Source organism: Benincasa hispida, chromosome 1 (genome assembly GCF_009727055.1).
Source record: "Benincasa hispida cultivar B227 chromosome 1, ASM972705v1, whole genome shotgun sequence".
Classification (NCBI taxonomy): Eukaryota; Viridiplantae; Streptophyta; class Magnoliopsida; order Cucurbitales; family Cucurbitaceae; genus Benincasa; species Benincasa hispida.
The window spans coordinates 87,570,904-87,583,660 of NC_052349.1; the positions used below are offsets into that span (position 1 = coordinate 87,570,904).

General features: G+C 32.1%; 1 protein-coding gene and 1 long non-coding RNA gene across 4 annotated transcripts; one reads left to right on the forward strand and one right to left on the reverse strand.

Annotated features, from left to right (window-relative positions):
• Positions 1-2,937: 2,937 nt before the first annotated feature.
• Positions 2,938-6,648, reverse strand: LOC120073761. 3 transcript variants are annotated; one of them, XR_005480793.1, is made up of 5 exons: positions 6,322-6,648; positions 4,492-4,753; positions 4,315-4,378; positions 3,285-3,804; positions 2,938-3,115 (listed from the first exon to the last, which is right to left on the reverse strand). It is a non-coding gene; the product is annotated as an uncharacterized LOC120073761 (long non-coding RNA). The 3 variants fall into 3 exon arrangements; XR_005480790.1 differs by lacking the exons at positions 3,285-3,804; positions 4,492-4,753; XR_005480791.1 differs by lacking the exons at positions 2,938-3,115; positions 3,285-3,804; positions 4,315-4,378 and having other exon boundaries at positions 4,447-4,753.
• Positions 6,649-8,809: 2,161 nt separating this feature from the next.
• On the forward strand, positions 8,810-12,403 carry LOC120071972 (L-Ala-D/L-amino acid epimerase). The gene is made up of 6 exons (XM_039024405.1): positions 8,810-9,292; positions 9,915-10,025; positions 10,301-10,517; positions 10,669-11,002; positions 11,103-11,164; positions 12,043-12,403. The coding sequence occupies exons 1-6, from the start codon at positions 8,810-8,812 to the stop codon at positions 12,117-12,119; spliced, it is 1,284 nt and encodes a 427-aa protein (XP_038880333.1). The 3' UTR covers positions 12,120-12,403.
• Positions 12,404-12,757: the final 354 nt, after the last annotated feature.

Here is a 12,757-nt window from a genome sequence, read left to right on the forward strand (position 1 = left end):
CTCCATACGAAGAACATATGAGGGCAGTGGAGTGCATTTTGAGATATCTGAAAACTTCTCCAGGGAAAGGCTTGATGTTTAGGAAAATTGAGAGGCAATGCATCAAAGCTTACACCGATGCAGATTGGGCAGGGTCTGTAGTAGACAGAAAGTTGACATCAAGGTATTGTACCTTTGTGTGGGGTAACCTTGTTACATGGAGAAGCAAAAAGCAAGGTGTTGTTGCCAGAAGTAATGCCGAGGCTGAGTTCAGGGCCATGAGTCTGGGAATCTGTAAAAAAATTTGGCTTGAAAAAGTTTTAAGAGACCTTGATCAAGATCATACCGGTCCAATGAAACTCTATTGTGATAACAAAGCTGCAATAAGCATAGCAAATAACCCAGTTCAACATGATAGAACAAAACATGTGGAGATTGATCGGCATTTCATCAAGGAATGACTTAATAGTGGCAATATTTGTGTTCCTTATATTCCTTCCAACCAACAGATTGCAGATGTCCTAACAAAGGGACTGCCCAGACAGTTGTTTGACGAGTGTGTGAGTAAGTTGGGTTGTGTCTTATTGACATCTACGCCCCAACTTGAGGGGGAGTGTTGAAATTAGTGTTTTTTATTCTATGGGCATTTCTGTCTTTATACTTGTACCCTAGGGTTTCCCTTTTTTTTTCTATTTAAACTGGCAGTCTCTGTGTATTCTGTGTATCAGTCATATAATAACTTCTCGTGGTTTTTTCTCCCTGATTAGGGTTTTCCACGTAAATCTTGCGTGTGCTATTTTCTTTCTCTACTCTGTTTTTCATCACAAACACTTTAAATTATGGTTCACAAGTTCACAACAATAAAACAAGTTCAAACATAGCTAAGTAGATAAGGCACCAAAGTTCACAATATGGAAGAATGAACTACATCAATAATTATAGAGAACAGATCACCCATCACAATAAACCTAAAAAAACAGGGATTAGTTTGTTAAACTTAAAATCTTCTATCACATTTTTAAAATGGAACCTAAGAAGATAGATTTTGATAAATAAAATAGATAGTATTAGTTACAAATGATGTATATCTCTCCATCAAAAAAATAACCAAATAAAATAACTATACCCGTGATAATTGACTAAAAAGTAAATCTCACATTCTATTATTATGGTGATTCCAATATAAAACATCAAGGTGTAAACAAACAAAGGTTTATGTGTAGAGGAAACAAAAGGCCTATATGGGGAATATTTTACTAAATGAAAAGAGAAGTTTTGATCAGCAAAGTTCATTCAGAACATGGCAGAAATTTCAAACATCGCAATGAGTGTTGTGAGTCTTTGCCCTCAGTTAGGTGAAAAGTCCATTAAGAACATGGCAGAAATCTGTACATTCAGTGGTCTCCAATCATCCCAAGCCTTGACCATGCATTAGGGTAAGTGAGCATACACACTTAATATAATATAGTTTTTAACAATTATAATTTATTGTCATACAATAAATTGAAAATGGTTCATAAGTTTTTATATACTTTAAGAATTGGGCTTCACTTGCAGAGGTAAAATTTTGCGGCTCGTTTTACTTAAAACAAGAACGATTAAAGTAAACAAGTCTAAACCTTCCCCAAATAAAGCTACCATAATCAAACCAGACATCAGCCAATCAGCATTTACTTTATCAACTCATCAAGCAATTATCCATTGATTAAATGGTGAAGATTCTTACATCAAACCCTTAAAATCAAACAATTTCTCAATCTCGGCAATCCTTCTTTGTCATCAAATCAGTAGAAATTCATTTTAATTTCTAACTTATTTAGTTTTGCTTTTTTTTTTTTTTTTTAATTTGCGATCCATTGTTCCTCGCATTTAACCCTTTATCCATTATTTTCCATACCCTCCATCTCTATGTGTTGTATCTATCCGAGGAGGTAAGAGCTCTTCAAACACAGTGAAAATAATATTATATGGCAAAATTTTAATAAGCTTTTTTTCCTTCTCTTTACGAGAGAAGTGATTTAACTTTTGAACCATTTTACTTTAGTAATCGTAAATACTCGTTCATTCTTAACAAAGCTAACAATAAAAAAATCAGCAAAAAGAAATTGTCAAGCAAAAATGTAGAGTGTAAGAAAGTTTATCACCAAGCATACAAGAGAAATTGCTCAACTTGTCACCGTTGAAACGATTTTTAACTTGCTGCCTTTGAAACGCTTGCTTCAGTCGCTGCATTTGACAGAAACTTTAGGTTTTCTTGTAGCAAACTCGTCTCTATTGCCGCCGCCACTTACCTATCGCATGATGATCGGAGATTTCGTGTGTGGAGCCCAGGTGCGAACGTGAAGTTAGAATTTCAGATGGGTGTGGCCTATGGGGTTCTCCTTCATTTTAGAGACTAAATGGGAATTTAGAGAGAGAGAGAGCGAAGAAGATTGAGCGGAAATTCAAAAAAAGAAATAGAAATTGGAATAAAGTGAAAAGTAAATCATATAACTTTAAAAATTGGGGGAAGAGGACGCGCCTTTTTTTCCTTTTTGGAGCGTTTCTATAGCAGTTTTTTATGTAAGCTATGAAAAACTACTAGGAAAAGTGTTGTTTGTTGTAGTAATGGATACCATAGCTAATGAAAAAGACTATAAAAGACTTTTCATAGCCTTTTTTAATCTTTTTCGAAGGTCCTAATAGTACATGTTATTAAAAGTCTGAGACTTTTTATAGCTGTTTTTGTAGAGTTATAATAGATGCTATAATAGAGTATGGAGATATAGCATGTATACATGGCTATGAAAACATTCAATAGCATTAGACATTAAAAGTTATTATATCATATATATAGCTTTAATCATATGTTATACAAACAACATTGAAATTATGTTCATTTACATTATAAACACTTGTTTTAAGTTAAATAGACATATGAAATAATTCACAATGTATGCATTAAATACAATGACTTCCTTTCATTATTGAAATTTAGTGATCAATTTACATTAGAAACTAAAAAAATTATCCAATAATACAAAAAATATGTTAAATGTAATTTTCAACCATACAATGTTCACAAAATACAAAATTCATCAAGTTTTGAGGATTATAGCATCATGGAATTGAGCTTCCATCTTTGATTTTCATCTACCTACATAAAAAGTGAATTAACATCAGATTGGTTCCCAAAACCACAATTGAATGTCAAAACTATATAAAAGTACATAATTGTCATTTTGACTCTCAAAACAACCTAAAAATATGTGGTTTATTAATAATCAACAAAGTTGCGTAAACACCATTATTAAACCCTTAATTACCTCTAAATTCACGAGCTTGTCATCCATTTTAGCTATTCTCAATGTAACAAATATATATATAAGCATTGGTTAGGAAGGATAAGTTGACATTAAACTTCATAGATTATTGAAATAATAAATGTCACTAATTAGGCAATAATAATACAAGCAATGATCATGACTCTAAACATATGAAAATAGTAGTAAAATAGAAACAAAGGCACAATGAATAAATATGTTAAAACAAATTCATAACAATTTGGAGATGTTTTACATTCGTTGTCAATCTTGTGATGACTTCTTTTCTCACACTATCATCTACTGGAATATTGGATCAAGCTTAAGAGTAGGAAATCACGAGAACCATTATCAACAAATTCTTGACTTTTACACCAAAAAAGGACATTGAAGGTGGATGGATAAATCAAGAACATCTCCAAGGGATCTTTCTTTTCCATTGAAAATCCTAGAATTCCTCTCATCCCAAAATCTTCCAAAAAATTGTTTTGTTAATGTTCTCCCATAAGAGCTCTTTCGTTGCCTTAAAAAAAATTACGATTTGAAAATTAACAAAGGAAGGAAGAATATAATTACTAAGTATAGGTTGAATGCATAGACATGATTGATGCACATTTTAAAATAGATTGTCTACTAAAAAATCTTTCAAATCCACGCGTTAATTAACATTCATACAAAGTTCTAAAAATATATAAGCATACAACTTCTCACAACTTTTATTACAAAGAAGTCTAGAAATATTTATTACTTTCAATAAACTAAGCAACAAAAAAATTGATCAATTAAGCATTACAACAACTCACTAGAAATGCAACCAAATTTCCACATATTTGGGTAACAATATCAACCAAAGATAGTATATTATGGCCAATCAGCTGTAGTAAAAAAAATCATGTCCTAAGTGACTAATTACAACACCTACTCGTACAAATTTAAATCAAAATCATAATATGTGAAATTTAAGAACTTACACAAACTTGTCTTAAATAAATATAAACTCCTTTAATTAATAAGTCAAAAGCAAATCATGTACCTCACTCTTTCAAAATTAAGAATCATTTGTATGCCACGATCTTGGCCTGTAAAAGACTACTCAACTGAAGGGAGAAGAAAGAAAAGAATGTTAAAATCAATAATCTAAATTCCACAACACAAGATAACAAAGTAATCAAAACGAACTTATTAAAATGAAAGAGGTAAAGAAACATACAATAGACGCAAAATAACAATATATAAGAGAAAACGTTGTGTCTATTTATACAAATATTTTTTTACGGGCGAGCATCGAGTGGGCTTTGTATTGCGATAGATCTGCGAGCATTGAGTTCTTCACAGTGGGGGAATTTTGGACCGGATCAAGACTTGGATCGAGTTCAATCGAGGATCGAGTTCTGGACCAGATCAAGACTTGGATCGAGTTCTTCATAGTGGGGATCGAGGATCAAGTTCTGTACTGGATCGAGGATCAAGTTCTAGCATAAAATTTTTAGACTAGAGTTATAGAATCGTCAACCATCAAAGGAAACAAAACCCAATAAATAATTGCATTCTATTTAGCTAGCTCAATCTCCTTCAAGTGCAGACTATAATCGAACAGCAACCAAACACAAACAGTAATCAATTGCCAATTGAAAAACGCAAAAAGGAAAATCCAAAATCAAATAAAAAAGAAAATAAAAATGAATCTTAGGATGAGTAAAGAGAGGAAAATCACATTCACCAAAGTTGTTGCGACCGATGAAGACGATGGAAAATCAACCGTCAATGGTAGAATGCAGGCGCACATTTTAGGGCATCACACGGAGTTGAGAATGATAAAGAGAGCAATTAGAATTATATGGGTTTCAAGTGCTAAAAATTGTGATTTGAGAAAATGAGGGTTGAGATTTGAGAGAAAGAAGATTGAGATTTTGTGTAGAGAGACGAAGAAAGGAAAGAAGAGAAATAGAGAAAAAGAAAGGAAAGAAGAGAAATAGAGAAAAAGAAAATATGGGTTTTGTGTGTTTGAAGAAGAGGTGAAGTGTGCGCGGCCCCCAAAATTTTGCGTGTTTGGGCTGATAACTACGAAATTTTGAGTACACCCCCCGAATTTGATTTTTAACATTTTCCTTTTTTTATAGAGTTTCTATAGCCTATTTTTAAAAAGACTATGTCAAAGAGCTACAATAAGTCATATTTGTTGTAGTGTCTTCTTCATTTAAGCTCGGATTTGAGTGATTCGAAATCTTTATTTCAAGCTATATGCAATAAACTATTCAAAACACTAAAATTGTTAGTTAATAAATTCAGGTTTGTTATCATAAAAAAAAGCCAACAATGCCATCTTTAACAAGCTCGTCCCTTTTTTGTCCATGTTGAAGTAATTCATCCTTTACCATTCTTTTCATAACTTTATCCCTAGCATTGTAAAGATCATCAACCTCTTCATTTGTCTCATACAATTCTTCAAAATCAGATTCAACCTCTTTGTGCTTAACATCATCCAACGGTTTCAATCGTAGTTCTTCAACAAGTCCATCATCCATATCCTCATGTTTTTCAACCAATTTTCTCTAAAGAATAGCTTCAAGAATTGATGGAAGTGCTTCCTCGTCACCTTTGAAGTACTTATCTATCCGCATTTTCAGTTCTAGGACCAGAAATTTAATGTATCAAATGAAAATTATTATAACTTTGAACTCCCACGACTCGTGAAAAAGTAGCATTGAACAAAATCCTAATTTACCAAGGCACCAACGTCAGATCCAAAAAAAATTTACTTGAGCAAATATTACAAGCTTGGACATCAATTACAAAACAAAAGAAATAAAAAATTGAAAGTCATAACTGTTTGTACCGTGTATCTGGAAGCTTTTAAACGAAATGACTACTTTAAATGCAGACGCTAGTTAAACAGAATTAGCTTGCTCTAAGACTTCCGACTTCACAAGTACTAAAATGCAATACAAAGAAGGGAAAAAACTATCGATTTCACATTTACATGCCATAGTTAAATTGTAGAAATCAATTGTCAAATAGAATGATCTCATGGGGAAAATACCTTTATTGCTTACATCTTGAACGTCCAAAGATATTTCTTTCTTCTGAGAGGGCACCAAATTGGCTTCGAGAACAGTTTGGGAATCTTTGTTTGGCGGTGAATCGTTATCGAAGGAGAAGAGCCTAAATCGAGATGTCACTAGGGCTGAGAGGAAGAATGGAGGAAGGCCATTGGCTGTGTAAGCGGGAGAATGAAGAAGATGATTGCGACCTCTACGAGAAAGGGTTTCTCAATAAAATCCATTTCATGGTTATCGACTTCTCTGCGTGAGTGAGGCTTTTGCAACCCTTGTTGGGGCGTTCGAAAAACTTGATAATCCAAAAAAATCTATAACCCAATGCAATCCACTAGTTTAGGTTGGTTATAACTTATTTGAATTGAGTTGATTTAAATAAATAAAAAAAATTGTAGGTTTGGTTGGTTTATGAGTTCAACTAAAATAACACGAACCAACCCAAATTTATTATTAGCTTTAAAATCTATATTCTTTTAAATTTATCATACAATTATATATACATATATTTATTTAAATTTTATTGCTTCTTTAGATAATTTATTCCCAACAATTCTTAAAAATAGTTTTTTTTTTATTGCATTTTAGAACGAAAAAATTCATTACACAAATTGAAATTGAGTTGTTAATTTTAATTCAATATATAAAAATAATTAAATTAAATTTGTATGTATTAGTATTTTACTTCGCTTTAGAACAAAAATTTAAATAAATAATTCAATTAACTCGAACCAATCTAACCAAAATGTTTGATGGTTGAATTGGGTTGGGTTCATTTTTTAATAAGAATTATTTAGATTAAAGAAATTAACAATTCAAACAATATGGTTGGATCTAAAAAGTCCTTCAACTCAACCCAATTTATGAACACCTAACCTCCGCTCGTCCAAATTTAACATGATTGTAATCTTATTTTTCTTCTTTTTTCGGAATTGAATTTTTAATTATTAAGCTCCTTTGTCTCAAAATAAAAGTTAAATGAAACAATTGAAATTTTTAAATATTTTTTTTTTCCAAAAAAGTCTTAAAAGTATAGTTGAAAATATTTTTATATTTAAAATATTACTAACATTAACTTAGATATAGTTTGAAGGCATTACTTTTTGTCAAAACATCGTAGCTCATAGGTAATTTAGAGATATATTTTCTACATTGAAGTTGAAAGCCAATCTCCAATCTTAAAATTCTTATATTAAGAAAAAGATATTACTTTTTCATATTTGAGGTCCAACTTTGGAATTCCTTGACATCCCCCACCCTATAGATGTTTGGAAAAAAAAAAAACTTCAAACATAATCCTATAAATGGCCCTAGTAATTAAACAAATATGAAAATTCTCCAATATAGACCTAATTAAAAGATTTAATAAATTGTGTAAACAAATGTTAAGTAGGAAAAGAATCCATATTAAAATAAAAAAACAAATAGCAATTAAATAACCATACTCGAGTATTAAATTTTCATCTACATATTGATACTTTCGTTGATATTTTTACATTTTCATAGATTTGATATATACCTAAGAGTGAATCAAAATTTATAATTGTTTTAAATTGTAAAACTGTTGAAAATATTTTCAAAATATAGAAAAATAACCCAAATTATGATTATATCATAAAAAAATTTAAGAAACATAAAAAATAAATAGCAAAAATATTATTAATTTAATTGTGATGATGCAATTACATACACGTTAACTTGTTTAAAAAATGTAAAATACTTACTTATCAATTTAAATCAAGGATTAAAATATTAGCTCATCGATATCGATATCGAGTCAACGGATATTTTTGTAAGTCACAAAATTTATAAAATTTATTTAGATTAATAAATAAATTATTTTTACTTCCAAGTTAAATTGTGAATATTGTTATTAGTATTTCATTCATATTGAACTAAATAGAAAAGATAACAAACGTTTTATGAGCATTTATTAAAAAAAAAATTTGTTGCAAATATACATAAATATTTAATATTGATATCAAATCTTTTGACTTATCGTCGACATGTCAACAAATATTTTAATCCTTAATTTAATTATATTTTTGTGTTATAATTTTTCTAAAAATGTCAATCAACATCCACATTTCATTAATATTTTTAACTCATAAACTCACTACATTTTAAACTTGGATCGTACTCCTCTTGAGAAAAAAACATCACCAGTCAAACAATTTATAAATCAATACATAAATATTAGAAACCAACCATAACATTATAAGTTTATAACATAACAGCCGGCTAAAATATAGAAAAGTATAATTATGAGAAAATGATTGAAAATACAAGATATAAATTAAAGTTGTAGTGCCGCCCCGATCGGTACTCTAGCTTTGGTTTGTAGTTTGTACCAAACAGAACGAAGCAAAACGACAATGATGATAAAGCCAGTTCTTTGGTTTTGCCGTCGCCGCCCTAACGTTGAACAGCGACGGAGCTCAAACTCACCATTCAAATGCCATTGTGAACATTCTCATGAGTTCCATTGGGTTCTTTGTGCGATCCAAATCCAGCACTGCGTCAATATATTCTCCGTTGTTCGACTCTCGGAGCCACCGGAAGGGGTCAACATCCATACCCATTTCGCCGCTGTGTGTGAAGATGATGTCGGCGGAGGCCAGAACGAGCTTAGGGTTCAAGAATTTTATGGAAACTTTCACTGTGAATGTGCAGAGAGCTGAGAATAGGGCACTGAATGTTCCATTGATTGAACCATTTACTATTGCATCTTCGAGGCTTGAAATGGTGGAGAATGTAGCGATAAGGATCGAATTGAGTAATGGGTGTGTTGGATGGGGCGAGGCGCCGATTTTGCCTTTTGTCACTGCGGAAGATCAGCCTACCGCCATGGCGAAGGCCGAGGAGGCCTGCGAGTTACTGCGACAGAGACCGCCGAGTACTTTGGGCTCAGCGATGTTGCAGATCAGCGAGGCTCTTCCTGGACATGAATTTGCTTCTGTGAGTGATCAATTCATACATCGGATTTTTACTTGTTACTTCACTTTTCTTTTTTCGTTACTCAACTTGGTAATGCCTTGAGATAAAGAATTGTTTACCCATAAGAATTTTGTTGCATTGGCTTCGTGATGTAATGCTTGGAATGCCCTGTATTTATAAAATTAATCATTGACGCAGGGTGTTTTAGTTTTTTGAAAATTGTCTTTATTTTGATAAGAAGCATGCAACCTCTGTCCATCTTCACAATGGCTTTTGTTATTTGGAACCACCAAAAAGTCTCATACCAATTGAGATAATTGTTCTCATTTATATACCCATATCACTTTCTTTCCTATTGGTAGGAGATTGTTTGCCCTCCATATTTTCACACAATTTAATTTTTAAATTCTTAGTCATATTCCAAAAATAAGAAGTTTTTTAAAACTATTATTTTTTCAGAACTTGACATGGATTTTGAAAATATGGTTGGAAAGTAAAGAAAAAAATAAAAAAAGTCATAGGTAAAAGAAGTCTTTATTTGCTTCATTTTAAAAGAACAATGAACTAAATGGTTATCAAACCAACTTCGATTTTTTGAATCCATGTTTGTTTTAATGATTGTGTATCATCTATACTATTGAAGGTTAGAGCAGGAGTAGAGATGGCGTTGATTGATGCAGTTGCTAACAGCATTAACATACCTCTATGGAGGCTATTTGGTGGAGTTTCAGACAGTATAACCACTGATATAACAGTAAGTCTCCTTTTATCTTCCAGCGAACGCATGTTTGGAATTTCAGCCATTTCATTGTATTTATTTGTTATTGTGGATGATGATCTAGTGTGGTTCTTTACAATGCCTATATTGCCGGGAATTTTATTTTTAATCACGATTGCAGTGAACTCTTTTGATTATATCCCAGTAATCCTAGTACTTATGGGGAAAAATAAGAATCCTAGTAATATCAGTGAGAAGTAAGCCAAAAGAAGATTGTCAAAGAACTGCTGTCATCCATGTTATTTATGCAGATTCCTATTACTTCTGCCTCTAATGCTGCCAAATTGGCTGCAAAATACTGCGATCAAGGGTTCAAGACGCTGAAGCTGAAGGTCGGAAAGGACCTAAAAGCTGATATTGAAGTTCTTCAGAGCATCAGATTGGTCCATCCTGAGTGCGAATTTATCCTGGATGCTAATGAGGGATATGACACAGAGGAAGCTATTCAAGTTCTTGAAAAGTTACATGGTAAAGGATACTACCTCTGTATTTGGCATCAGTTTTTATGCTAATTTCTACCTTGGGGCCATCTGAAATGCCTGCTTCCTCCTCGTCCCTGCAATATTTTCTCTTTTTTTTGTTCTATACTTTACCATGTGTGGATTGATTATTCATACAGAATTGGGGGTGACTCCTACTCTATTTGAACAACCAGTTCATAGAGACAACTGGGAGGGTCTTGGACATGTTAGTCATATCGCTCGAGATAAATATGGGGTATCTGTTGCAGCTGATGAGAGCTGCCGGAGTGTAAATGATGTTAAGAGAATAGTGGAAGGGGATTTGGCAGATGTTATAAATATTAAGCTTGCTAAAGTTGGAGTTTTGGGGGCCATTGAGATAATTGAAGTAGCAAGGGCTTCAGGACTCACCTTAATGATTGGTGGTATGGTAGAAACTAGACTTGCCATGGGCTTTTCTGGTCATCTTGCTGCTGGCCTTGGGTGTTTCAAGTATGCAATTGTCCTTTAAAAACCAGATGCTTTCCTACTATGTTTATTAATTATTATTATAACATTTCTCATCAAGTCAATTGTTTTTACCGAATTGCAGATACATTGACTTAGATACACCACTTTTGTTGTCAGAAGATCCAGTTCATGGGGGTTATGAAGGTATTCTCAGCCCAAACTTGAACTTTGATTCATTAAGGTCCCGTTGAATAACGACTATCATTGTTTTCTTAACTACTTTTTAGGGATGTTTCCAAAATTCAATCCAAGCTTAGAAAAACAAAAAAGTATGCCCTATGATAACTATTTGGTTTTTGAAGATTAAGCTTATATACACCACCCTTATCTATGGATTTCTTTAGTTTGTTATTTACTTTTTATTTATATTTTCAAAATTCAAACCAAAATTTGAAAATTAAAAAAAAAAATAGTTTTTATTTTTGTTATTTTTGAAATTTGGCTATGAATTCAAATGTTTCCTAAAGAAAGATAGAAAGTTATTGTAGAGAAATGGTAAGAAAACAAGTAAAATTTTCAAAAACCCAAATAGCTATCAAAGGAGACTAGAATTGTTAAGGCTTCGTTTGCTAACCATTTGGTTTTTAGTTTTTGTTTTTAAAAAATTAAGTCTATTTTATCCACATTTCTTACAATGATTTGCATCTTTTTTAAGTACAATGGTTGAATTCTTAGCCAAATTCCAAAAACAAAAACAACTTTTTGAATGCTACTTTTTTTAGTTCTCAAAATTTGGCTTGGTTTTTTAAACCATTAGTGAAAAGTAGACAAAAAAGGAAGGAAATTTGAGGTGGAAGTAGTATCCATAGGCTTGATTTTTAAAAACAAAAGTGGTTATCAAACGGGACCTAAAATATTTACTTTTGCTTTTGAAATTTCAATATGAATTCAAATGATCCATTGGGATAGATGAAAAAAATTGTTTATAAAAAAATTGTGAGAAAACAAACATAATTTTCAAAAACTCCAACGACAAACAGTCTGGTGATTGTGACCTAATCATAATGAAACTCGACATGCAGTTTCCGGTGCTGTGTACAAGTTCACAAATTCCAGAGGCCATGGTGGTTTCCTTCGCTGGGATAACATTGCATTGTAAGTTATAAAGTCTCCATTGAAGATGCAGATATGAGCTTTATCTGCTATTTTATTTTCCCTCAGCCTTGTTTGATTATATGTGTAATGTTTGTATATAATCATTACTTTCATTTCCATCTTGACAATACAATACCTTTACTTTTGCTCCATGCTTTCCCCTGAACCCAAGTCTTTCCCAATCCTTATATTTCCATTTTTCTTTTTGGGTAATTGAGAATTTTTAAGTTTGTATTAAATAAACATGGGCGAATCCTTTAAGACTTTACTCGAATATTCATCAGTCCTCATGCTTTATAGATGTAAATCTTGTTCCTACCTTCCTATCCAGTTGGTTTATTGCTGCTCATCCACAGGTTGTTCTGTCCAGTGACTACAATCATGGTCAAAATGTTGAGGAATAGAAATTGTTTCATTTTAACTTCACTTGTTGTTTGAGTTAAAGATTTACGGTTGGTCTTACCATTTATTCATGACTTATTAACTTCTTATATTGTGGGCTCTCGACTAAACAACTCTATTCTTTGCTGAACACCTCCTGAAATTGCTAACATCTTTAATAATGTATACAAAATGTTGTAATGTATGATCTAGAATTTTGTATATGAATTCCCTTTTAATACAATAAGAAGTGGGGTATGG